Source organism: Hirundo rustica, chromosome Z (genome assembly GCF_015227805.2).
Source record: "Hirundo rustica isolate bHirRus1 chromosome Z, bHirRus1.pri.v3, whole genome shotgun sequence".
Classification (NCBI taxonomy): Eukaryota; Metazoa; Chordata; class Aves; order Passeriformes; family Hirundinidae; genus Hirundo; species Hirundo rustica.
In genome coordinates this window covers 50761385-50789231 of record NC_053488.1, presented here as the reverse complement: position 1 = coordinate 50789231, position 27847 = coordinate 50761385, and the positions used below count along the sequence as shown (strand labels likewise).

The following is a 27847-nucleotide window of genomic DNA, read 5'->3' as shown; positions in this document are numbered from 1 at the left end:
ATAGTAAGATTAAAACTTTTTCCGTCTTCTGGTATTTTTTACACAGCAGAAAAATCTTCTTAAGATATAGTAATTTGCAGGGGTTTGGTTGCTAATTGTGAAATTGTTTCACTATTTTTACAGATAAACACAAGGATTGCTCTGGTGTAACTTTACATCTGACACATCAAAAGTGAGTATTTTTTAAATTGCTTACCTATTTCTTTTTTCTATTGGAATAGAAATTGTGGATTCCTTTGAAAACATGTGAAATAAAAATCATACATGCTTCACAGCATTAAAAATTTCAAAGTTTTGTCATCTGTTGACAAAAAACTTAATTTCTGTTAAGAAACTTGACACAGCTGTGCTATGAGTACTGAGTTAATCCAGTTTTAAGAGCTTCATATTTAGAAATCTGGGATGAGAACAGCAATTATGCAGATGATAGCTTTGTCCTATTTCACATATTTTGCAGAAAATGCTTTAGAAATGGTAGCAAAAAAGAGAGGGAAGGGGAACTGCTGTGAAACAGCTGCTTTTTCAGGAGACCTGTTTCAGATGTAATCCAATGTTTAGAAATTAGTGGTGTCAAATGGTATTGCATATGAAGTCACTTGCAGTTGTGTTTACAGAGGTCTCATTTACCAGAGCCTGGGTTTTCCATTGCAGGCAGCCCTTGATTGCGGGAATGTATCTTATGATGTCTGTGAATACGGTCATACCACCAGGCAAGAAAGGTGAGTCATCATTGATCAAAGGGATTATATGATTTCAGCATCTGATCTATTATTGTTGCTTAATGTGGAAGAAAATTTGGCAGAGCCTTACTGATATGTAGATGGACAAATTAATTACTTGATTGATTGAACAAAGGTGGAAAAAAATAGTTTTGTTTAAGATTGTATCCTATTTCCCTATGACTGCATCAGTAAAGGCAATCAATGCTGTATAAACATGTGTACAAATAATAATGAGTATTTCTTTAATTTATTTTCATCTAATAGTTCACAAAAACTGCCCTACCTCTTTTCTAATTCCTCCTTTTCCCTCTAAAAAGGCATAAACTGTTTTGGACTCTTCTTATCTTCATTTGTCATTCATGACATTTGTAATTCTACAAAAACTTCCATTTTAAAAAATTAATTTCTACCAATAAGGAGCTGCTATTTAAGAATTTTTCCTGTGTTCCTGGTCGGTTAAAAAGTCAAAATGCTGGGGTGGGGAGCGGGGCTGGGAATCGTAATAGAAAGTTTCCAAACTGTTTCTATTCAGAATTCTGAATTTTATCTGAAACCCAGCTAGGAAACTCCCCAGATCCTTCCTTTGGCTAGCATGGGATGTTCTGTTTTAAGGAAGCTGGACACTGACTGTAGTCTTCTATACTAAAAATTTTAAGGAGATAACCAAGAGCACCATTTGTCTCATTCGCAGTTAGCTGCCTAGATACAGTGAGGTGGTCAGATGCCCTGCTGACTCCAACTGGTTAGCAAATTCAGCAACCTGAAGCATTTTTAAATTTGAATTGAAATTTAAAATATTTTTCTCTCCAGTATGAAAACATACCAAATTAATCCCCCTACCACTCCCAAGAATATTTGATCAGTGTAGGAATGTAATTTTTCAACTGGAAGGACAAGGGAAAGGGGCAAACAAACAGTTCTGTAGTTGCTGATAACTGCCTTCTCATGTTCAGTCAAATTTACAGCTCTTAAGTGGAGCATGAAATTTGTTAAAACAGGACATGTGGCAATATCTCAAGATTTTTGTGTAGGCTCTTCCTTAGGTACTGTTAATGCATCTAACACAAGTACTACCCACTAAACATTGTACAGCGCTTTTCTGACGAAGTCTGTTGTCTAACCCTAGATTAAGTCTGGGCCTTTATAATCAAGACCTCATTGTAAATTGTATAAGTTTAGAATTATATCAGTCTATTTTAATTTTCCCCTGAGTAGGTAATTTAAAATTTATGTTTATTTTAAACAACCCACAACATAGTCTGTAAGTAAAATTATTACTTTATTTTGTTAAATAGCAGTAGTGTACACTGGCAGAAGTTCTTCCGGGCTTTCAGCCAGAAAGATTTTATATGTATATCAGGAGATTAAATAATTTTCAAGTAACCTGCACTATATTTTATTAATTTTTCTTTGCAGATGTCTTGAGATAGACACTGTAGAAGTATAAGATATTATCTATTATCTTTTGAAATCATCTGTAGTTTAGTGTTGGTATGTTTTTTGTAAACCATGCTGAATGAAGTACAGTAATTCAGCTGTTCTCTGATAATTGATCTGTTTATTGTTGTTTATTGCTGTCATATTTTCACAGTGGTTGATGCAGACATTGCCTGCCATTACAAAAGGTCTCCAATGCACCTTTTTGCCTACAGAGTTCACACACACAGACTAGGTAAGAGTAACAAATACTTAACAGAAAAATGTTGACCCTGCAACATATTTTTAAATTATATCTCATTTCTTATGTATATTGATATCTTATAGGTAAAGTAGTGAGTGGTTACAGAGTGAGAAATGGCCAATGGACATTGATTGGTAGACAGAGTCCACAACTACCACAGGTTGGTTGGGTTCTTTTTAATTATGAATGTAAATTTTAATTATCTTTGTTTCAAACTGAGAAGCTGAATTGCAAATCACATGTCCACAGATTTGCATCATGGCGTTTCCACTGGTTGTGTGCTGTTGTGCTCCTGGAAGTGAATATTTCCAAGTGTTATCACAATTAGATTATGATGCAAAAGTCATTTCAGATATGTAGCACCATCCTTCTCATTAGTGACTATTGACACAGAGGATATGAAGCCCTTCCACTGACTGTGGTGAATCATCCTCTTTTTCAGGCCTTCTACCCTGTGAAATATCCGGTAGACATTAGCTATGATGATATACTAGCAGCCAGATGTGTGTTCAGTGGGGAAGGCAGAACTACAGAGACACATATAGGGTAAATTTTATCTCTTTGCTCCATTTCAGAATGTGTTTTTTTCAGGGTGTTGGTTATATGTAGAAATGTTTTTGTTTCATGTCTTCTTCCAACGGTAATTCTAGGAAACAATTTCTGCCAGAATGTTTTGTTATGCTGTCTGGTCTAACTTAACTTCGCACAATGTTTATTGATGTTACTTACATGAATATTCACTTTGCTGAAGTGTTCAGAGCACTTCTGAAGTGAAGCAATGCTGCCAAACAACTTACTCAGATGTTGGGCTGATTTGTTCTTAGAGAAGGATTCAGAATATCAATTCTAGAAATTCTATCTTTCAATTCTATCTATCAATTCTATCTTTTAACCAGGTGATATTATTAACTGTTTATAGTGAAATAATAAAGCTTCACAATTCTCTACACTATTTCAGAAACAAAATTTATAGAAGCTAATAAAATTCTGATATTTTGACCTATTGCAAAATCTGGCCTTAAAAAATCTGGACTAATACTGCAATAATCTTTTTTCAGTATAAAAATGTACAGGCTTTTATGAAAAACAATCAAACAAGAAATTACTAATAATAAAAAGTAGGAAAATGTGAACTGTTAGTCACTCATGCTACTCAGCTGCAGGTGACAGACGCAGCCCTGCTATAGATCAAGTGGAAAATATAGCTGTAAAAATACATATAATATTAATACTTTCTTAGCTGTCTGTGGTTCTTTGAACTGTAATTTAATGCATATGTAGAGAAACAAAGATAACCTGTGGAAATCTCTCTGTTCTGGGAGTGTGTGCTGCAGCATTCCAAGGAAAGAGACTTTTATGCATTGAGCACCCTAAGATTGCATCTCAGTGCAGGGTTAAGGATTCAACATGGATTTATCACCTTCCAGTGGGCAGTTAAGATAGTGATGTGTAACAGTTAGAAAAAATGAGTTGGGAAGAGGTTTTTACAAAGATCATGACACTAAAAACATAAAACCTTAATTTAACTGCTGACTTTTTTTTTAACAAGTTTGAAAAGTTTCTGTCATGTTTCTGTAACTTTCTCCAAAATAGTTCCTGTTTGTTGAATTATCCTTACAGTTTAAGAAACAGTCTTAGGAAAATTATGGTATTTTCTTTCAATGTACTAGTATTCTTTTTGTAGGGAAATTGTCACCCTCTCCTTTCCATTACAATAATTGTTATAATTATAATTATTATTTTACTATTTTTATTTTTATTATTTATTTGCACTATAATATATGAATGTATATTGTATTAATCATACCATATTGTTTATTAGTGTTATTATTATTTTTAATATTACTATTATTTTTTTATTAATATTTAGTATTATTATATTTTACCACAAGTTTTGCTTTGTCCCACTCTGGGGAGGGCAGGAGTCGGGGCAGTGCTTAAATATCACCTGAAACTAAACCACCATGAATGCTTGGACACAGTAGTGTGTCAGGCGAACCACAGTTTGTGTAATTTCCACATCCCGTTTTCCACTGGAGTTTTAAAGAGGAAGCAATTATAGTGGTGGATATTGGAGGTCCAACAATGAATTTAATGCTTTCTAAAAGATTAGGCAGAGCCTGCCTACTCAGAGTCTCATTTTTATAGTCTCCAAGGGGTGCCAAACTTCCAATGCATGGAAAAATACCTAATTCCCCTTTTGAAAAAGTCTCTTCTCCCATGTTTCCCTTTCTCTGGCTTGTGGTATTATTGTTGCTATGGTGAATAAATGAATGTTGTAGAATGCTGCTGGGAAAGTCAGTACTGATGTCTTTTGCAAACAGCTAATAGACCACTTCTGCATTTTTTTAATGAGTGTAGGCTCACTGTTTAATTGTGAAAGCTAATTAAAAAATCTTTATGTAAACCCCTATATTCTATGAACTTTCATTAAAATTCCTTGCTTATTCGTTGTCAGGATTGTAGCTCTAAACAAGAAGTCCTAACCTATATGGCAGAGGAAGAAACAGATCACAGTTGTAAAGAGGCCATATATACTCTGCTTCACAAAGTAATTTTTCAGAAAAAAAAAAAAAACCTTCTATGTGACCGCTGTTTTTTTCTGTTGAAGATAGGATTATGTAGCAGTAGAGAAGAGCCACTTCTGTTTCAAGTACATGCACAAAATTTATCCAATTTTGCTAGTGTTCTATCATTCTCATTTTTTTGTTACAGAAGCCTACAAACAAGTTATTCTCAATATGACAGTGCTATGTTCTCTTTAAGAGATACTTACGGTATTTTAATATGTAATGAAAATAAGTTTTGCAGTAGTAGAACCAGTGTGATTGGACAATAAATGAATGCACTTGAGGAGGAAAGGGGGAAGATTTGTCATAAAAAGTAGCAGCTGAAATAAAACGTATGTTATTTGCAACAATTTCAAATTACATTAGTCCAAGATTAGTAGAGAAGTGAATAGTAATGTAATGAACAATATAGCGCTATCATATTTAATTAGAACATGTGCACAAGTGATAACACAGTGGGAACAATGTGGAGTATGCTGATGAATTGAGAAGGAAGAGCAGCTTAAATAGGTGCTTCAATTTTCTGTAAAATCTAGAAATTCCTAGGAATTTCTGAGATATGTGGGGATTTTGTGCACACTGCATTACTCCAGTATAAACCAAAATAAATTTCTGATATTCAGTGCAATGCAGGTATTGCATCTTTTAGTTTGGGACATCTAAACATTTGATTGCAATGTTTTAGTATTCTGTTAAACAAGTCAGATGAATTAAATTACAGCTATTCAGCTCATTATTTTCTAAGTGCCACATCTTTTCTGTACTGTGTAGGGGTACTGCCAATGATGAAATGTGCAACTTTTACATTATGTACTATATGGAAGCCAAGCACGCTGTCTCGTATATGACATGCACACAGAACGCAAACCCTGAAATGTTCAGAAATATTCCGCAGGAGGCAAATATTCCTATTCCAGTCAAGTCTGATGTTCTGAAGATGATGCATGGACATAATGAAGGTGAAGAACAATTGTAATCCTTTTTTTTTGTACCATCTTATGCTCCCTGATGTATTTCTGTGTTGTGTTGGTATGCAAAATTTTCATAAAGAGGTAACGCAGTTCTGCATAAAATTCAAATTTCTAATTAATAAAGCATCATGCAGTTCTACTGTTGGTTTTGGTGGTAATGTCTGCCATAGTCTTTTGTCTGTTTCTTTCTCATGTTGTCTTGCATTTTCCAACATAGTTTTACAGCTGTGTGCCCTAAAGACTGTCTTCTTTTTCTATCCCAAACTTTATATTAACAGTTTCTTAATGTTTACCTTATCTTCCGTTTCCTACAAAATTGAATCATAACATTACCCTAGTTTTCTAGATCCCTCTGCCGTGTTATGGGAGGACTCAAATTTTTACATTGAACAGTTGTAGGCATAAAAATTGCAGATTACCTATTATCCAGAGGTAATCTGGTTGACGTGTCTATGTAGCAAGTACAAGTTGTAGTTTTTTATTTCACTTTTTTACTGTTGTGTTGTGCATTGTGTGGTATGACTACAATGATAAAACTACCAGGTATTCATTTAAGAAGGGCATTTTTTCCTCAGTAGGGAGGTAATTCCCTTCACATGAAGAGGTTAACATCATACCCTAAACCCATTTTTCAGAAACCAAGCATAGTGATACAAGTTCTTTGCTGCAGCAGGCCAAAAAAGAAGAGGAAGAGATTTTGGATCAGGGTATGCACTTGGTTGTTTCTATGTACATTATTTATTTCTATGTTTATTTCTACTTCTATCTTCTAATACAAATCTTACTTTTTTTTCCCAGTTCTTTTAGTGCTGCGTTGTTCAATACAACTACTGTTTATATATAAAACCACCAAATGTTCATTTCCAAAGGGCATTTTTCCACTGTAGGGAGATACCCAATTCTATCCACATCCTAAGGCATGTAACATCATATCCTGAATCTGTTTTTCAGAAACCAAGGATAGTGATGCAAGTTATTTGCTGCAGCAGGCAAAAAAAGAAGAGGCAGAGGTTTTGGATCAGGGTATGTACTTGTTTATTTCTAAGTCAAATAAAGGACTCATGAATGTAAAATAGTGATAAATTATATCCTGATTTTTAATGAGTTATGAAGTTTTCTATCTGTTTATCTTTAGTTGATGCAATTTGCAATGTTCGGTAAAGCTAATAGGGTTGCATATAAGAAATAATAAAAATAATTCGTTTACCACTGATCTCTAGCCTAGGTAAAATTTATTAGTGCATTTTAATCTCATAATGTTTTCCTGTTCTTCATCTAATTTGCTAATAAAGACTGTGATTTATTTGTATGTGCATGTATTCTATGTATAACTATTTGCTGTTGACTCTTCACTGATTTCTCAGTCTACATGGATTGTGTATATTAGGGAGTAATGTTCTTATGCTTCAATATTTGCTGTACGTGCAAATATTGAGTTGAAGTTGAGTGCAGCTGTTTAATACAGTATTTTTTTCACTATATTTGTATGTGTGCATGTATGCATTACAACACAAAAATGTGTGTAGTACTTAGCTGAAGGAAAAGAAAGATCTATGCTATAGAGATTTTAGAAATACTCAGAGTTATTACTTATGTTTCAGAAATATCTTAGACTCTACTTCAAACTTCTTGTGAGTTGTATGCTGTTAAATAAAAATTGCCTCAGTATCAGAATTTTTCTTTAGACTAAGGGGAAGACCTCGTCAGCCACAGATGCATAGTTTCTACTGAACAATGTTGAGGTTCAAGGATTAAATTAAAGCAAATTTCCTTTTGCCTTTAAGAAGAGCAAAGATTGGCCAGTGTTTAGGAGTTTTGATAACATTTCCCAAAGTGATTAGAATGTTTTGATAACATTTTAGAATGTTTTGATAACATTTTAGAATGTTTTGATAACATTTCCCAAAGGGGTTAGATTTTCTATGTACCCTGCCATTTTTTAGAGTTAAGTCAAATAATTAAGTTTTAGTCGCATAAAACTAGCTTCTAGAGTGTGAAACTCTTGAGTAAAAGAACTGTGAACTATTAAAACAATATTTACAGTGGCATATCTGATATTTGTCTTAGTCAATTCAAGATTGATTTTTTAAGAAAGAAAATTCAAATTGCTAATCCTGTTTCAAAGCGTAATGAGCTATATGCGTACAAATTTACGTCAAAATTCATGCTGACAATCTGCTTTACTGTTATATTACCAATAAGTGCATTAGCATTTGATCAAGGTTCTTGTTATGTGTATGTTTTATTGAATTCATTAGTGTTTGAAAAAAAAGTGTTAAGAGAAGTCCTGCTGTTAAAATCTTTTTCATCTCTTTGAAATGTATTTTGAAGACATTTCTGCAATGCAGAAATGGTTTGCTGAGAGCACTATTTAGTATATGTCCTCATCTAACCTGTTTCTATGGAAACACACAGAATTGTTTGGTTCATTTGAAATTACTTGGGTTCATGATGTAAAATACCAAAACACAGTAGTTGCCCTGAATTTAATTTTGTGTTCTTAATTGTTAAATTAAGATAAATACTCTCATCATTTACAGGAGTCTGTCTTCAATTTTATATTGATACAGCTCTAACTTCATTTGAATTATGTCTGAGTAAGCAAAACAACAGGAAAAAACAGTTCAGGTTTGATTTTATTTTTGTCTCCAAAGAGGGAAAGTTGAGTAGCTGGCTTAGAAATTAGGTTTTCGTTCTGCAAGTGCTCCTCAGATACACTGGGGAAACCAGGAGCTGAAAATGGTCTGCAAAATGTGCCTGTAAAAATTACATAGAAATTGGACGCCAGTTTTGTGGGGCAAATCAGTTTTAAACAATGGTGTTGCCAATTCATACATCACCTCTACTAACTTCAGTGAGTTGGCCAGTAGGAACGAAATTTGAACAAGACCTTAATGACAAGAGAGTTCTACAGTTTGGAGGGAGGAGGCAGTGGACCCTACATGGAAGCACGTGCGTACATCCACTGGGGTTGTGGTCATGCAAGTACATCCTTTCACAGAGGTAAAAGACATAACACTTTCCCTTTTTGGCCTGGCGTGACATAGGCTGTATGATAATGTTATCTACAAAACACAGAGACACCAGAACTAAGTCTTTGATTAGTTCTGTTGCTGCTGTGCTGTTGCTCAATAAATTCAGCCTTTGATTTGCTCTGAAGAAAGCACATCAACAATTTTCCAGTATCTCTGTGTTTTAGCTTGCATGGGTTTCTTTCTCTGTGATTTACTATGTTTTAGCAGCTTATTTGCCCCTCCTTAGTTTCAGGCAACTGAAATAAACACTGTTATTCGCTGTCACTTCAATAAACACTGAAATAGTTGTTAAATTGTTGTGCTTCCATGGAGGTGATGCCATGATGATTTTTTGCCTTTTCTTTTTTTATACCTTTTATATATGTTCAGTATTCTTAGCATACATACTTATAATTCATTAAGCCTAGTGTCTTGGCACAGTCCTGGTATTTTGCTAGGCAAAAACACCCAAACATCCTAAAGACCTCACAGCTGGGGGCAAAAAGCCTTACACTATCTTGAGAAACCAAAGCCTTCTCTAGAACAGACTTTATAAACTAGACTCAAGGCCATCTAGGGAAGAATACTTTAAAATAAAGAAATGTCATGCTATTAATTTAAAGTTCTCATTCAGGAGTCTTTGTCAAATATACTAATCTACAAAGTCTGTAAAATTATATATGCAATATACTGTGTGTGTGAATTTTGGTGTATTCCACCTTGATAAATTGTTACACCTAAGGATCCTTATTAAATACTGAGATAGCCCTTTTATCCCTTGACCATGTTTGGCTCATAATTCTAGAACCAGACAAAAGTCATCAGAGATACTTCCTAACCTGGAGGTTAAAGATATGGTCAAAGAGACAGTTTTTATGTCAGTACTCTTATATCTAAGGATTTGCCTCAAAAGGGGAAAAAAAAAAAAAGTCTGCCCTATGAAAGTATCTGAAAAATATGAAAGTACAAATAATGTGTATATCATGTTTGCCTGGGCATAGAGGTACCTCCTGTCACACACAGTATGCTTATTATATTGGTACATCTAGGTTATCATTGCTTTTACATTAAATTTTCAGTTTCATCGTCTTCACTCATCAGAGGCATATTAATAAACAGTGCAAATATATGGAAATACACAGTAGCCATCACAAAGTGAACTAGCACTCTGCGTGAAGACAAAGCCAAATCCCTGCTGTGTTAAAATTTAACTTATCTTAATGAAACTGACCTCATTATATAGTTTCTGAAACAGCAGTGAAGATAAACCGTTCAAAGGAAGTGAATTATTGTAGGAAATGCAATTTATTTACATGTTTGGTGTATTGGAAAGTTTCCTATTCCTGCTTAAGCATCAAATCCCTAGTAAAACAAATAATATGTATGTTTATTTTTTGTTCATTGATAGAAGTTTAATTAAATTGTACTCAAGAGATAGAGTAGAGCAAAAACCATTTATTTGTTGGCATTAATGATCTCTGCCATATGTCTTTACCTGTTAAAAAATACCTAAATGTGTTTCATTCTGCTTGTTCATCGCTTTCTTGTGGCATAGTACACTGTAGTGTAGTGCAGGTTTGTTTTGGTATGCAAACAGTGAAGCAGACTTTACTACTGAGAAAGTTTGCTGATGGTGTACCTGAAAGCTTTAGAAACTTGTGCATAAAAAGAGTAGCGGAAGTAGTTTCTTAAAAACAAGGGAAGCATGAGGTGATGGTTAATCAGATGTCCAGTATTTAATGTTTTGAATGGCTCATGAAGCAGAAGGGGCAAAATTCTTACTACTAAAATTAATTTGATTATATTATTATAACATATATTTCATATATTAAACATAATAAAATATAATTATGTTTAAATGGTTTAAAGCAAAAATCAAGGTTGGCTTGAGCTGAAAATTCACTAGCAGCATATAAACAAAAAATTAGATTTTGAGTTTTGTTTTAGTACAGCATATGTGTACACATATGTATGTCACATACACATATATGAGAGAGAAACTAGTTGAGGTTTTCATTGCACTTCTGGTATTATGTTTGCCATGACACTTTACGAAAGTAAATTTTTACTTCTGTCTGGCTTAGGGAATTTAGGATTTAATACCAAAAAATAACATATATTTTGCTTCCAATGATGGAATCTGAAGTGAGTCAAAGTTGTAGTTGCTTTCAGCACTGGTGTTCAGTGCTACAAATACAGTGAGATTTTTTCACTTATCCCTGATTACATCTTTGTTGCCATTAGACTAAATTATTACATGAGTTCAAATGGGAAAGTTCAGTGTAAGGGATCATAAGATCTTTCTTTTGCAATGTCCCAGATAGTTTCATTTGAGGTCCCTTTTTTACAGCTGAATGTGTTAACTGAAATCCCATTAAACCTCCTATGTTTAAAGAAATGTTGCAGTTTCAATCAAGCATTCAGATGTTAGCTTCTATAAAGCTGTGCTTCACATTTGTAGTCATTACAATTGTTGACCTAGTGGTGAGGTAGGTTGCACAGAAAATACCTAATTGCAATTCTGCCTTGCTGTTTTAGAGATTAAAATGTGTATAGTGAGTCAACTAGTACACAACGGAAAGAAAATAATATGGCTCTGTAGACTAAGGCAATTTGATGCTCTCTGATTACTTCAGTCTCTAGACTCCTACAAGAGTTGCAGAGCGATTCTAGGTAGCCAGGTAGTCTGATGACGAGATCTGTTTTCCCAGTCTTGGAGGATATACAAAGCAAAGAACTGAAGCTAAGTCTGCATATATATTTCAACTGCTGATGAAACTGACAGGAAATGGGGCATGAATGTAAGGTGTGGAATATGATACAAAGTACCCTGCAAATTCACACTGAGATGTTTCTGAGTGGATATGCAAAATAAATGACCATTCTGTTTGTCTAGCAAAGTAATAGTAATTAAAGACCTTAATTTCACAGTACAGGCTGAAGTACTTTAATGCAAGCATGTGTTTCATAAACAGAGATGATGGAATAAAAATGTTAGAAGTCTTTCTGTTCAGTTAATATATTTGTTCAGGAGTTCTTGGAAAGGCAATCTCTGAATAAGTTTAAATATACATATATTGTGATTGCCCATTGACTGTAGGAGGAAGTTTCTTTGTAAAAAAATTTAACATCATGACCTGCACAAAAAAGGGTCTGAATAAAGGCCACACATACATCTCCTATTTCTTACTGGTTGGATGCCTACCCCGTCTTTTAATTATTTTCAGTTGTATAGGATACTTGCATATGACTGCACACACATGCACGCACACACACACACAGGTAAGTATTTTGCACATAGTATTTGTTAGACAGCTGGAAATATTTTGCTAGATTGTAGCTGAGTCTGTGAGCTGGGAAGCTGAAACGTCTGTAAGTTCTGCATTTCTAAGAAAAGCTTGTTCCAATAAAAATACATTGAATGAGGTCTTTTTGCATCTGGGATAGAAATCTCTGATTGGTTTAAGTGAAAGAAGGAGATATGGCTCCTCTGCTCTCTATCCCGTTTTGTTTCCTTAAAGGGGGCGGGGAATAAGAGAGGGTGAAATGTGAAGGGAGGCCTGCAATATCTTGTGGGACAGGTGTTGAAAGGAAGAGGAAAGGAGAATCAGCATGCAGGCAAGTCTTTAGTTTTTCTATAGTGTGCTCTTGTGATAATATTACATGGCAAAGCCATGGAAGCAGCGTCATCCAATAAGAAGATGTATTTTTATGCCAGCATGAGTTACATTTCTTTCTAAAATAATTTTTTTATAATCTACCCTTGCTAGTTTGTATATGACTGTAAGAAAAGAGAGGAGTTTGATTTGGTAGGTGATTAAAAATCTTCAGGAGAGTCTTGAATCAAAAGACAACTTCGTGTTCTAGTATTGATGTGAGATGTGTAGAATGAAGTGTTTGAGAAATTTTTAGATTTAGGCCAGATGTACAAGAAAATCTTCAGGTGTTTTCACGCTTTGACAACATGTTTAGGGCTTAGATTGTGTGAGAGCTCTTAAAGTGAGTGGGAAAGTAAGATAAAAGTGACTGAATTAAACCTTGGAAGAAAATGGTACTAAAAGATACTAAGAGTGATATATACTGCTCAGATATTATAATTAGAGAGATTCAGAATAGCAGAGGATTTGCTTGCTGTCTCAACACTGAATGATCCTGCTTGAAGTTGTAAATAAAAGATGAGCCTTTGATTTGGTTAGGATAGGGTTATTCATAATCTACAAAAGCATCTTCAGCACAGTAAAAAGGGAGCATCAGATCTAAACAAAAACAACAACCAAAAAAAGGCAATTGGTGTAAGTTGCTTATCTAAGCAGGAAAGGAGTATAACAAGCATGGAAAGAAGCTGTTTTAAATTGAATGTTTTGGTCTTCACTGTCTGACCCTTGATTTATGTTCTCTGGCTTTTGAAATTACAGAGGGATATTTCCTGGGTGTTTTCTAAAAGTCTGCCTATCAATGAACAGCTACAAAAACTACTTATAATATCATTAGTGTCTCTGAAGAAATTGAAAGTGTAGTACATTGTATTAGTGCAGGAAGAGTTCAGAGAAATTAAGTTATATCACAAATCTAAAACAAACCAAATTATTATTATTATTATTATTATTATCACTATTACTATTATTGTTACTATTACTGTTATTATTATTATTGGCAAAATGTTTTACTTTTTTATAATTTTGGTGTTGCTTTTTGAAAATAAAGCATGAAGATGCTTAAAAAATAAATTGGAGAAAGTAGAACTCCTCTGTAATAAATATATTCTCACTTATGTAATTTTGTGAGACTAAATGTATTTCAAAATATATACTGCATGAAATACGAATTTGAGGTGGAACTGGTGCACCCTATGCTGGAAATCAAATGTCTGTAGCATATCCAAATAAGCACAGTGAAGTGCTGTGTAGTAAAACCATTGTCTTTACTGCTAGTCATCTAGAAGTAGTTAATAAATGTATTTTATTGTAACAAAATAATTAGTTCTTGTCAGGAAATTATTACTGGTTAGGAAGGAAAGAAAAGAACAGGGCAGTTGGGTAGCTCCATGCAGCCTTAGTTTTGAGTATCTGGTTTTTATTTGTTGATGAGGAACGCATGTCTGTAAAATGTAATTTTCAGAGAGCATTCTTCATACTCCTTCATACTTTTACTTAGCTTTCACACTTTCCCATTTATAAACTCCTATAACCTACTGATTTTTTTAAAAAAATATGGTTGGCTTTCAAAACATTTCTACATTAAAATATTTTGACAGAAGAAGAAAGGGTGATTGAAAACCAAAATGCATTTACATTGTGGTAGTAATAAAAGCCCTTTTTAGGGACATGCAGACATAGAATTAAAAAGAGGGGTTTATGTTTGTTTGTTTGTTTGTTTGTTTTGTTGTTGTTGTTGTTGTTGGGTTTTGGGGGCGTTTTTTTACCTTTTCTTCCATCCTTTTTTTAGCTTTGTAAGCTGCTTAGAGATGTCTTGGGAGCAGATGCAATTCCTGGTGTTCTTCAAATATGTCAGTTTGCCTATGCTGTAAGTGCACATCACTGTAGGGGAGTGAGGGTGGCCAAGAAGCTCTAGAGCAGCTTAACTCTTTTCATTTCTTCATATCTGTGCTTCCTAGCCCTTCAAATCCCTTCAAAAAGAAAAACAGCCTTAATACTTTTTGGTTCCTAGGAATTATTCCAATGCTTTCATCAAAGCAACAGTTTATATCGTGATTTGCATGAAAAGTAACAGCAGACTAGAAGACATTTTGAAAAGTTCTCTGGCCTGTTATGTCAAACACTGTTAAATATCACTTGAAACAGGCTTTAGATTTTGTTCACTTAATGTCATTCCATGCCTTTCTCCCATTCTGTTCTCCCATCAATGTTATCTTACATATGTCTTAAGTCAGAGTTGGACCCATGTAACTTGACCATGATTTCAATACTTAGGAAGGAGAAGAACCCCTGAACACTTCTGCCAGCTAAATCCATTAAACAGAAACATGTCATGCTAAGACAGAAACATGCAGTCTCAGAATAAATCCCATTTTATTATAGTTGGGGAGCTCAAAGGCAACTGTGAAAACTCGTTTCTTGGTCCTGTTATGATAGAACACATGAGTTTGGAAGGAAGAACATGAAGTCTAAAATGCCAGTGACAGACTGGGAACCTTTCTGAGCCATGACAGTGAAACTGTACACATAAGACAAAAGGACAGATTCTGGACATGAAAATTCTCAGACACCACGAGGGTGCCTTATCTTTTTTCTAAAATGTAGTAAAATGAGATTTCACCTATGTATCTTAATAGGTACATATTCCGGCTCTCTGGACATGCTTACCATGGCTGAACTTTGGATCTGTCTAGCTTGATCCTGCATCACCATGGCTAGATACTTCATCTAAACTGGAAATTAGTGCTTCTGCCAGCACTATGGTGTGCTGCTGAAGGATAATAGACTGTGATTGCTCACTACAAGTTGGGGAACTAGTGCTGGAAAAAAAGGATTGGTGTTAGAAATCGAATCATAGAGTATCTAGAGTTAGAAGAAACCCATAAGGATCATTAAGACCAACTCCCTGTTCCTCACAGGACTACCTAAAACTAAAACACATGACAGAGAACATTACATATGTAAACTGCTTTATCAACCTTAATCTGACTTTTTATTAAATCAGATGAAGGTCAACGTTTTGCAATGAAATTGCCAATGTTATGATTTTGTTATATGAGAGTATACCAAAACATTGTTCTGTAAAAGCGTTCTAATAGTGTAGACCATAGGAAATTTAAACTTACTGGAATATGTTTGTGCATTCTTTTATTCTTGAGATATTAGTTTTGACAGCCACCACTTCTTCAAGAGAGAATAAATTGCAGGTGTTTGTAGCCAATTATCTTTTCCATAGAGGAAATTGTGCTGATAGCTTGCACATAAGAAATACAAGCATCTTCTCCAAAAGTGACCTAATCAGGCAGCTTCTCAGAGACTGCACTGCTAGATTTCAATTTCTTCAGTAAGATCAATTTGTTGATTTATCAATGTCTTTGTCTACTCATACTCAGGCATTCTAAAGGCCAGGGTGTCTCATCACAAACAAGACCAAAAAATATTCCTTTCCTACTGAGTATCTTCAGGGAAACAACACATGCAACTGTTCCAGCTTGTACAGGACCACTGCAAAGCAGCAACACAAGATCATGTTTTGATGTTTGCTGGATATTGCTTTGCACGGAGCAGCTTTTACTCAGAATCAACATGAGTCTACTCTTTGCTAGCTATCTCTAGCAAATTCTGAACTATTTTTTAAAATTACACTGCTTACAAATTATTGGAATCTGCCTGGACATCACAAGCGAAGCTGAAAAAAATCTAGATGCACATTCAGTGTGTGGAATTTAGGACAGGGTTGCAGACACTGGGTTATCAGGAAACTTAAATTTTTCACTTCCATATCTTTGGTGCCTTGTAGATACTCTGAGTTCTGTCAAAGTGTCAGGACATTGAAAGGAGACTTCAGCCTAGTGTTTGTGCCAGAAGTATGGAGATACTGGTCACATATGTAGACTTTATGGATGTTTTTTGAACTTTGTGTGTGGAGATTCAATATTCATTTTCTCAAACACGTTCACTTAAAAAAGGATCACAATTTCAGGACAGCTCCACTTCTGTTCTCTGATGCGCATCCTTTTCCATACATTCGGACAGTTCCTAAATATTTTTAACTGTTGTGGTTACAAAACCACTGCTTAATGAAAGCTCTAGCCGGACAAGTTTGTTTTGGAAGATACCTCATCTCTATCCATGGATAGTGGATATAGTACTCAAACTGCCCTACTCTCTACCAGCGTTCGAAGGTTCCTCATATATCTTAAGGTCATTGGCTAAGCTTTAGGAGAAAACCAAAACAGATCACCCTGCTTAGACTTGAATTCCTGATTAACAACTTCTGTAAAGACCACTGGAGTTTTCTATGAAGGCATCCTGTCTTAAAAATTATTCCCTGGGCATTTTGTGTTTTTAAGTGGAATTCTCATGCTCTCTTTTCTTCTTGTCCTCTATTAAGCCCTATCTTTTAACAGTTTCTTTTAAAGAAGCTAAAATCAGACAGGTGAACAAAATAACTTTTTTTTTTTTAATATCTATTTTTTAATTCAAAAAGCAGTATCTATTTTAGAGACTGGGTTAATTATTCTGTGACAACACTTGCACATCAGAGATAGAATGCAGTGCTTTTGGCTGGAGCATGAAGCTGTCAAACTTCTTCACTCAAGCAGAATGAGCATACAAGCTGTTAGAGTTCTGACAGTTTGTTGTAAAAACTGTACTATGTTGTTGTCCTTTTGCCAACAGTAATTAGACTTCAGTTGATTAGACAGTTGGTACAGAACTAGGAGAGAGTGAACTGTGCAAGGATGATTAAACTTGCCTTAAAAAGGCCTGCAGTTTAAAATAGCATCAGGCTTGTTTGTTTAGGGACACTTCTCACAGTCCCTAAACAAAAGCAGTGCTTTTACCACTCAGACCTCTCATTGAAAATGATTGCATGTAGGTCATCTATAGGTCTCCAGCCACAGATAAAACCAAAACATTTGTTTTGTATAACGTTCATTTAATTTTTAAAATGTTGGGAAAGAAAAACACCAGTGTTGAGTATTTTAATACCAGATGTTTCCTTAGATGGTTGCTTTAATAATTAAAAATCTTTCTCATTATGGATGTGGTTTGTATCCAAAACTCATGTGATATACTTTTAAGATACTTGGATTTGTTTTGAATCAGTACTCGGATTCGTTAAATGACAGTATTAAAATAATGGAGTGCTCTAGCTTTGAGACTTGCATATGAGGCAAATAATTCCTATTTGTTATATACCTTAATGATTTTTGTATCTTCTCTAATTTGCTTTGTTAATTTTATTGAAATTGGCCCTGTTACTTCGGTAATTATTTTCTGACAGAGTGTGTCATCTGGGACATTTCATTTCCATGGGCAAGGAGGACAATCCTACTCAAAATCATTGAACAGAGACTGTTTAATAACATGACAGATCCTCTAAGGACCATTTTCAAAAGACTTAATTTCCTCTGTCCCAATCTGCAAGTGATGATTTCTGGTTCCAAATGGGGGGTTTTGGGTTTTCATTTTTTGTTTGTTGCAGGGGTGGGGTGGTTTGTTTCCTTGTTTATTTCTTTGGTTTGTGTGGAAACTTCATTATTTATATAGTTTAATAGCTTCATTATTATTTATAGTTTCACTTTTCTAAAAAATTCCCATATAACCTGTCATAAAATAACACCCTTTTTTTAATTACAAGTGATTTGTGTTTGAATTAAAAGGATTCCTGCTTGCAGTAACTTTTAAAGCACATTGAATATCTCTTTCCACTCAAATGATGTAGTGGTATTTGATAGAACTGATAATATTTTCAGGCAGCCAAGATACTTGGTTAATAAATTCTGTTTTCATATTTTTTTGGCTTTGAGTTATTGTTCTGGAATGTACTGAAATGTTTGTTGAATGCCTAAGAAAGTTACAGTGATAACTGCATTGCTAGCAAGCACACTGAGAATATAATTTTCCCTTCACTGCCAGATGATATCATGACTAAGGAGTGTTACTGTTTGGAGTAAAAAAAGGAGGAGAACCCAGACTGAATAAATAAAACTGAATTTAATGGACCATGTCTTTTTTCTGCAGTGGTTGCTATGGAATCTGTTTGCAAATGGGAAATTCAATTTTCTTACAGCTTAAGCTTCTTATACAATGACAAACTTCAAAGAAATATGTTTTTAAAAGTATCATGTTTTATTAGACTATTATCATGTGTTAGAGTATTACTGTCTCTGTAAGTGAAAAAATTGAGAAAACAATAGAAATTTTCCCTCTTTATTTTGTGAAAGTATGATAACTCTGCAGTAGCCTGGAAAATCCAGATAATTCCATCATAAATATTCTTCTGCTGAAATGTACACACTTTTTCCTTTCCCTTTTGCTTTCATTTTCCCTTCCTCTTTTTCTCTTGTTCCTTGTTCCTAAGAGCATCTCCTCAGAGGTGATGATTTTTTGATGCCAGAGTTTCAGGTAAAAGTGGGCATCTATTTGTAATTTAAAGTCAGTAATAATTTGACTGTATCTTTCCATACTAGAAACCTGGCTCCTTCAGTTCCTGAGGCTGCAACAGTTCCTCTTTGCTACTTTTGTCAATAGCTGTTTGAATAACTGTTACATTATACCTTGCTGAAGCCTTCTAAAACTACTCAATCTGTTATAATTTTTTTTTTTCTCTCCTTTACTCTTGTCTTTTCTCTTTTCTGTACAGGTGATTTCTATTCACTCCTTTCTAAGCTACTAGGAGAAAGAGAAGATGTGCATGTGCATAAACATAACCCTACAGAAAGAGCAGAATCAGATCTTGTAGCAGAGATTGCTAATGTAGTCCAAAAGAAGGATCTTGCCAGAGAGATCGCAAATCATGATGAAAGGGACAATACTATTCTTGTCAGAGACAGAATTCAGAAAGTTCACAGGCTAGAGTCTACCTTGAGAGCACCAGAGAACAGACATTTCTCTTCACAACAGTCTAAGCATGATGAGGGAAGCTGGGAAAAAGAACATAAAGGAGGTGGGTTAGGGTTAATTTTATGCAATGAAATGCAATGTAAGAGCTGTGATCCACATTAGCAAAATCTGAAGGGAATTTTAGGGGAGGCTTGGAAGTATTTTACGTGATGTTCTTCCTAATTATTGAAATGTTCTCCCTCTAATTTAGAGGTATTTCCCTGGGGTTCTTTCCCCTTTGATGTGTGAAGAAAGAATGTGTGTTGATGGCACAAAACCAGTAGTTTCTGAACAGTACAATATTATTTTCTACGCTTAAGATTTTTACATAATGATTTTATATCAGTTACGCTAAAACAAGGTACACATATGACATAGTAGTCACAGGAATTTAATAATTTAATACAAGTATCTACTGTAAAAAGGTTGCTGGAATAATCAATGCATTTTATGAGTTTGCTGATTACCTTGATCTGCCAGATACACAATTTTATAAAATTTATTGCTGTAATTCTACAAGATATTTTTCTCTCATTAAGAAAGAGTGGTAGGTAATCCTTAAAATTCTTCAGAAGTAAATTTTTCTGCATCTTGATTTCAGGTTGGGCTTGACTCTCCAAATATTCTTGTACAGGCTGTTTTATTGTGCTAGAAATAGAATATATTCCCTTCAGGTTTCTATGGCAGGAGAAACTATGGTATTACTGTGTTTGTTTTACTTGCATTTTGGTCTCTGTGGTATTGATTGTCCTTAGCCTTACTTGCTAATGTGGAAAGTCAGATAATGCAGCATGTTATGAGTGTCTCATAAAAGCTGATACATATGCATGAAAGCCATCTGTATCTATAAGCCGTAGCCACACATGCCAGCTTTTATGTTGCAACCACCCAGATTGATGTTTCCAAGTACTTTTGTACACATACATGTATCATCCGTCAACCATTTTATTTTTATTTTCGTTCAAAATGTTCACAATAAATGTTAACAATAAATGTTAACATGCTTATGCGAGGTTCTGTTACAGTGTTCAAGCTCACCAAAATCCTGGGTTTATATTTAAAAGAAAATCAAAGATGAGGACTTTCCAATGTTATGTTGTACAAACCAGTTAAATAAGAGCCTGTCAAATTATTGGCATAGGGGCAAAAAAACAGGTGGAATGTTACTATGTACCTGATATACATGTAAATCATAAATAATTTCATAAACCTCCCATGAATTATATATTCAGGAAAGCAATGGGATAGCATTTCTGCAAAGCAGTTTGTTCAGTTTAGACAAATAACATGAGGTGCATACAAGGCAAAGAAGAAAATTTCTATTTTCACTGGTCCAGAGGAGGGAATGCCAGTGAGCTGAATAAATTACTGAGTTTGACATACCTTATAGCATGAATTCTAACTACAGAAACTATTTCCTTGGATATGTCAGTACCCATATATTAATTTGGGGAGAATTTGTTAGTGGAGGACTAATTAATAAATGAACCTCAAATGGTAAAGTTTTGAGGTATAGGAAAAAAGAAAACTGGCATTTTCTCAATTAGCTTTTTTTTTTTTTTTTTTTTTTTTTTTTTTACGTTTGTAATGCTTTTAACTACAGAACTCCTGATCTGCAGAAGCTATCAGAAGTCAGTCCTATCTTTTGACAAAAGAACTTTTGAAGCAATAAAATCTTTAAGCATACATTTTGTTTCTTTTTAGGGAAGTACTTACATATTTAAAACAAAACCTTCCATAAGAGAGTCTTCCTCCTCAAGAAAATAAGTAAAGTTGTCTTAATTTAATAAAAAAATTATCCCCTTTATAAAAACCTTTACTGTGTTGAATTGAAAAAATTCTCAGTTTTCTTTAGACAAGACTCTGCTGTTAAATTAATTTCATTTAACTGTTTAAGAATCACCAGTATTAAAATGGTTTAATATTTTTAGTCTTATAAATATTCCAATTTTTAACATGTAGTTGGCCTGAAATAGCAGGTGGCTAATACAGTAAGTGAAGTTGTTATAAATGTTCAAACCTTATACTACTGCACTTCCAGCACTGTTGTTAGTTTGTTACACTGGACTGGTCACTAATCTGTCAGGTTGTTTAATACCACTGAAACTAGTACAATTATACCCTCTAAATAATATATACTCAAAGAGTATAATTTTCCAATTTTCAAAACTCTTCTGTTAGTTAAGCAGTGCTTAACTAAATTTGTCAGGATTTAAATGAGTGTTCTGATGACAAGGAGTAAATGCAACATGACTTCAAAGTTAACAAAGTTAAAAGTTAGAATGACCTTCCAGGAAACTCTGGACAGTAAATTGCTATTGTGTCAATAAATAAGGCTTTCATCTTTCAGTTGTTTAGAGACTTAATTGCATGTTCTAAATATATTCTTTCTTTGGTTTTGTTTTGTTTTGTTTGTTTTGTTTTGTTTAAAGAAATGAAGGACTCCAAGTTGAAAGGTAGAAGATCTGGTACCTAGTTTAGAGACCTCATTTACAACAAAACTGGTGATCTTGTTTTTTCTAAGTAATTATTAATTACTCCAGTGCAGAAAGTAATTTTCATTAGTCTCATTTGAAACTGTTCCATGGACCACTTATTCTTGTAGGGAAATAGTAAAAGTCAGATAAAGGAAGTCTAAATTTAGTGATTATTTTGTAAAAAGCTAGTTGCCCTGAGACAAACTTGTATAAAGGACTTTCAGAATGGACTTGCAAAGGGAAAAGAAAATATAATTAACTAATTAACCAATTTTGGAAAAATGTTATTAAATCTAAAGATCGTATTGAGGCTGGAGGTCTTGTGACTAGATTGTATTTCACAGTACATCCATTTTATTGTTTTGATTTATCAGAAATCTTTTATTCTTTAAGTAGAAACATTTTCTATTTTATAGAATGTGTCTTCTGAGAGACTAAATAGAGACCAAAATTTAGTGTTCCCCTGTTTAGCCTTTTATTTTTTCTAGCTTTTTTTAAAAAGGCTCAGAGGCCTCTGTAACATGAAATATAGACAAGCTTTCTGGAATTTTACATAAAGTGATACGGGATGAGCAAGTGAGCAAGCAGACACACAGTTTCCATTCTTTTATTCCTTCCAAAATCCAAATATCTGTGAATATACTTGGCACTGCACCTGCTGTGATCAACTCAACTGTACAGAAGTATGAATATGTATAATTTTCTTTTAACAGCTTTTCCTTTAGCTTGCAGCTTTTGTTCAGCTAAAATTTGTACAGAGCAGGATTTCTTGTTTTAGAAGTTTCTGATTACTGTTCTGGATACACTGCAGTTGCTGATAACTTTTAGGTTTCTTTTAAGTCACCTACTGTAGCAATGATATTGCAGTCCAAACAGGTAAAACATCTTCTAATCTGCAGTAGGTTTTCAGTGCTGGTTTCATATTTCTCTTGGATAGGTTGTTGAGAATGATTTTTCCTCCACTGCATTCCTGTTCTTACTCCTCAGAGTACATCTCTTCCAAGTGAAATGCAAGGGGAGGGTAATATCGGAACAGATGGGTTGCACAGGTGACTTAAAGATTTTATACATTGTTTCCCATTAATTTTGCCTTTCATTGGAAAATCACTTCCAGGTGAGGGTGAACCCTCTCAGACTCCTTGGGTGCTATGTTCTAAGGACTGTGATCTGCCTTCTTTCAAAGCAGGATGCCCTGGCACTTTGTGAATTTGGATATCTGTTTCACCTGCCCAGTGATTGGTGTTTAGGATCACAGCAGAACTTACAAACTTTGGGTGAATTGAAAGTTGCAAAGAAAGCATGGTTGCTTTCAAACACACTCTTAGTGAAGTGGCTCCAGTTTAACATAACTTCAAAGAAATTTCTTCTTCCTTGCCATCAGTTTGGCTGTATGTGCCTACATGCAAATTATGCATTATAGAAATACATGAATTATACTTAATGAATCAATTTGTGAAAGGAAGCAGTGGTGGATTTCTTAACATGTAGAACAAATGTTATAATTTTTATTTTTATTTTATCAGAACTAGTGAGATCTCTTTTGCCACTACATTATTTATTTTTTATAATCTGGTTCATTTGTCTCCTAATATACTGCCAGAGCCACACAAGAGCAATCTCTTCCAAATAGTATTTAAGGAGGTGATCTGTGAAAAATTAATCATTGCAGTCAACTCTCTGCAATTTCTCAAATATTGAACAGTTTGTGCCTTTTATCCTCATCAGTCTACTTTTACATAAGAGAGATTGAAGGGACTATATTTTTATCTTTTTAATGTTAATCCCTGAGACTAAATTTCTCTCTCTTAGTTGAATTTTACAGTTTTAAGACAAGTGCAGGAAGTGTTCTTAGTGTTAAAAACTTTCATAGAAAAAAAAAAAAATCACAATTCACTTTCCACATATTTCATTTAGTGATTCATGGTATTTATTATGCATTTCTTAATAAAACCCTGATAGTTAATATTTAAATTTTCCTGATTTGAATTGTATATTTTTGTAATCTTTCAGTGTAGAAAGTATTTACAGAGTTCCTAAAACTTCTAGAGTCTGTATACATGTATCCTTTTAAAATGGAGAAAAGAATGGAGTCAAAAACAGTTTTGACATTTCTGTCATCTATACATAGCAGGTTGCCAGTGCTTGTGCATGCTTTACTGTGTTAAAACTATGCTTGGAATTAAATTGGAATGCACTGAATGGAAATAACTGCATGTAAGAAAAAGTCCGTGTAATTCCCAGTAGTGTGTACCAAATGCCAGTTAACCATATTTGGAATTTTTTTAGTAAATATGCTACATAATTATCTGTATTTATTTATTTATTTATTTATTTACTTACTTATTTATTTATTTTGGTCAGATTTCCACGTAGAAGAGGCTGTGGAGTGGCCTGGGTTAGACCTTAAACTAGGCCAAGTTTCTGGGTTGGCTCTGGACCTTGAAAATAACCTAGTTGTCTTCCACAGAGGTGATCATGTTTGGGATGAAAAGTAAGTAGAAACCTTTGCCAAATGGTGACTTAGAAGGTTTAACTCCTGTGTGCTGTTTATATACCTTCTCAAGGAAAGACAGATTGAACTTCTTTTTTCATTTAAAAATTCAGTTCTTTGGCTCAAAGTGCTTTTCAGAGACTCAGAATAGAAATGGTGACTGACAATTCAAGATGATGAGTTATTAGGTTTTTACACAGTAAGAATGTGTCTCCAGAGGAAAATAATATAGTACATTAGGTCCTTAAACTGTATGACCATGTCAGTATGATATTCACTGAGAATAATACTGCTACCTGTCTGTCTCTCTTAGCAGGAATAATAAGCCTGGGTGAATAATGCTTTAGTATGGTGTACTACAATTAGTACTTGGGTTTAAGACATGCAAAGCTATGTCCAGTGTATCTTCATTCTTCTTTGTGTTTATTTACACTGAATAAAATGGGATTGTTAAAAAGGTACTCTCAAAATAAACTTTGTCCTACTCTTTTAATAAGATTTATTACATTTAGCATCATTCAAACAAAAAAATATCTGAACTTTAGAATGGTAGTCCTTCAAGTGTTTGTAAAGTGCTATACTCAAAGGTATATTATTTTAAGAACAGAAAATTTCAATAAAGAGTACTATCTTTATTTTTACAGGGTTCTTATGTCTTTGATTTTTAAAATTGTATATGTATTTATATGTGTACTTTTGAAATTCTGACAGAATACTGGAAGTAGTACAAGCCTGTAACATGTTATGTGGTGCCCTTTTTAAATACACTGTTTTTAAAAAATTTAAAAATTCTCTCCTTTTTTTTAAGACTAAAGGATATGGCTGTTTTCAAATCCTGATTAATTATATTTAAGATAACATAGTGTCTGAAAAATAGGACAGTATTCTGAACATTATGATGGCAAATTGTGCTTAGAATAGTGTTTTATCAAAGAAATTAAGTTATTTAGGTTTTACACTAAATAACAATGCAGCAGATAAGGCAATAATTTGTTTCTTATACAGTATTCTCATGCGTCAGTGATATGTCCAGCTCAAGTGTATATAAATACAGACTATAAAATTTGAAAGGATGCATTGTACAACTTGTATTACTCAGACTTCAAGTATTCTGTACAAGTTGGGTTTTTTTCTTCCTGCTCAGGAACATAAGTGCTTTGTGTTGTTGAATAAAGAATTGTAAAAGTATTTGAAAATGGGCTTGTCTTTCTGAAATTCATATTTTTGAGTGTCTAGCAATTGAAGTATACCAACAATCCAGAGCACAAAACTTGAGTTTGAGATCCAGCAGTATTGGGAAAGCCTACAGATTTTAAACAAAACAAAAAAAAATGAACATTCCCTAAATGTATGTACCACCAGTGCACAGTAATACTACAAGTGGCCTTCTATAAAAATAACTAATCATTAAGTCCTAGTTCTTAAGGGGTTTTGTTCCCAAGTCTTACTTTTTTTTCTTCTTCTTCTTGTAGAGCATAGTTAATCAATGTATAGGAAACCGAGTGTTGGTAGGAGCCCTTAAGTCAGCTGAACTAGAATTCTGTAGGCCTTTTATATAGAGAATGGTGATTTTAAAATGTATTTTGAAAACATGCCGGTTGTTAAACTGTTGTTCCACATCTTGTGGCATGGAGAAGAGGCACACAGAAATATGCTCACCCAGTCAGCCTTTCCTTTTTATCTTTGGGTACATACATGAGCATTACATCTGAGGTACCTTTTGTGTCTTGTGATGAAAAAGGAATGGGTGTTCTCATTTTTCAGGAGAAGAAAAGGTATTTGGAAGGGGTTTATCATGACAGTTATAAGGGGAAGGCATATGAAGTTATCAAACTTTTAAGTTAACTTAGCTCCAAATACACAGTTAACCAAATATAATATTCCTTACCAAATTGTAAACATGATAAATCAATAGCCGGAAAACCCAGAATTTATGTTGTTTCAGTGCTTCACCAGCTTAGTATAGAAGCAAATTAAACAAAAATAATCTGTGCTGTTACACTATGCATAAATATTTCCAATGCATTATTAACACAGGCCACAAAAGCTGGATCCTCATTCAGCTAGATATAGCTGGTTGAATGATCTGTGCCGTTGGAAAAGGTAACTTCAATCTACTTTAGAGCACAAAAGCTATGGAGTGACAAGCCCTGTAATACAGTAGCAGCTTTGCAGTGGCTTCCTTCAGTATACTTTCTTCAGTATATGATTTTTTAAAAAATAATCTTCTTAAATAAGTAAGGTCTTTCTACAGCATTGTCTCTCTGGTTTCAGAACATTCTTTGCTATAAGCAGCATGTGTTGTGTAGAATGAAAAAATTAAAACTATTCAGCTAGCTAAGCAGTGAACCAGCTAGAAGTTATTTTGTATTTTGTGTTGAAAAATGTATGCTATTTATCCAATTTATAAAGAACTTAGTAGAGAGTATCTGTTACATTCTTGTTACTGCACTCTTACCCAGGTAGGCAGGCTGAGCACAGTACCATAGTACCATCCACAATGGTGATGGATATTGATCAAGAATAGACCTCAGGGTTGTGCTTTCAGAGGTTATGAGATCAGGTGGTCTGTCAAAATTTACTTTATAGCCCACAAGAAGGATATTAGATTTAACAAGAAATTGTTTGTGTTAGTGTGATGTGTCCAGATGAGAAGTAGAAACATAACTGTGGAATTACATTGGAGCTTGAAATTAGAAGTCGTAGATATGCACTGGATTTTACTTGTCCTTCAGTATCAAAGTGCAGAACCTCTCAGAAAACCACGTTTTAGAGCATTACGACTGCTGTGTTTAGTTGTTCTCTTTGTGTGGTTTCGGTATTGCTGCTTTTAAGCTAGAAGTAGCCAGCAGTGTTTGTGTTCTTATCAACTAAAATGAAGGAACATTGTCTGGAAGGTAACCTCAAACACTGGGAAGGAAAGAGTGACTGTAAATTTGTAGCATTCAAGTCATCCTCCTAGAAAAGAAGTTTGACAGGGAAAAGGTGAATGGAAGATCGCTCCCATTAAGTTCATTAGAATTTCTTTGCATACCATACAATCTCTAATTTACACTGAAATCACTTAGTTCCCAGAAGACTTGGGAGTAGCAGGAAATACTTAGGCATCAAGACAGCACCATTACTAAGAACCAAAATCATAACAAGGAAAGCCAATAATTATTTTAAGTAGTCTAGAGTCAGTTCTGCAGAGATACAATCATGTTTTCTGTGGGGCTTGTTTTGTACACATACCATCACTAAGATTCTTTTCTGTGATTATTTGTGTAGATTTTCTACAATTATCTACGTAGATTAAAAATAAGATTCGTTCAGCCTGTCCATTGTTGATGCTCCAGCTGTGGTCATCCATAGCTAGAGCAAGCCCTTATGAGTGT

At 34.2% G+C, this 27847-nt stretch overlaps 1 protein-coding gene across 16 annotated transcripts in view; it reads left to right on the top strand.

Annotated features, from left to right (window-relative positions):
* Window positions 1-27847, top strand: part of PAM (peptidylglycine alpha-amidating monooxygenase) — a 133243-nt gene that overhangs the window by 89964 nt on the left and 15432 nt on the right. For 9 of the 16 annotated variants that reach the window (XM_040089265.1, XM_040089262.1, XM_040089258.1 and 6 more), the window contains 9 exons: window positions 124-172; window positions 652-719; window positions 2314-2394; window positions 2487-2563; window positions 2846-2949; window positions 5745-5932; window positions 6896-6967; window positions 19264-19566; window positions 24341-24470. In XM_040089265.1, coding sequence (XP_039945199.1) covers window positions 124-172; window positions 652-719; window positions 2314-2394; window positions 2487-2563; window positions 2846-2949; window positions 5745-5932; window positions 6896-6967; window positions 19264-19566; window positions 24341-24470 — 1072 coding nt within the window. Of the gene's footprint in view, window positions 1-123; window positions 173-651; window positions 720-2313; window positions 2395-2486; window positions 2564-2845; window positions 2950-5744; window positions 5933-6579; window positions 6652-6895; window positions 6968-19263; window positions 19567-24340; window positions 24471-27847 lie in introns of all 16 variants that reach the window. The other 7 variants (XM_040089274.2, XM_040089276.1, XM_040089269.1 and 4 more) reach the window with 3 other exon arrangements.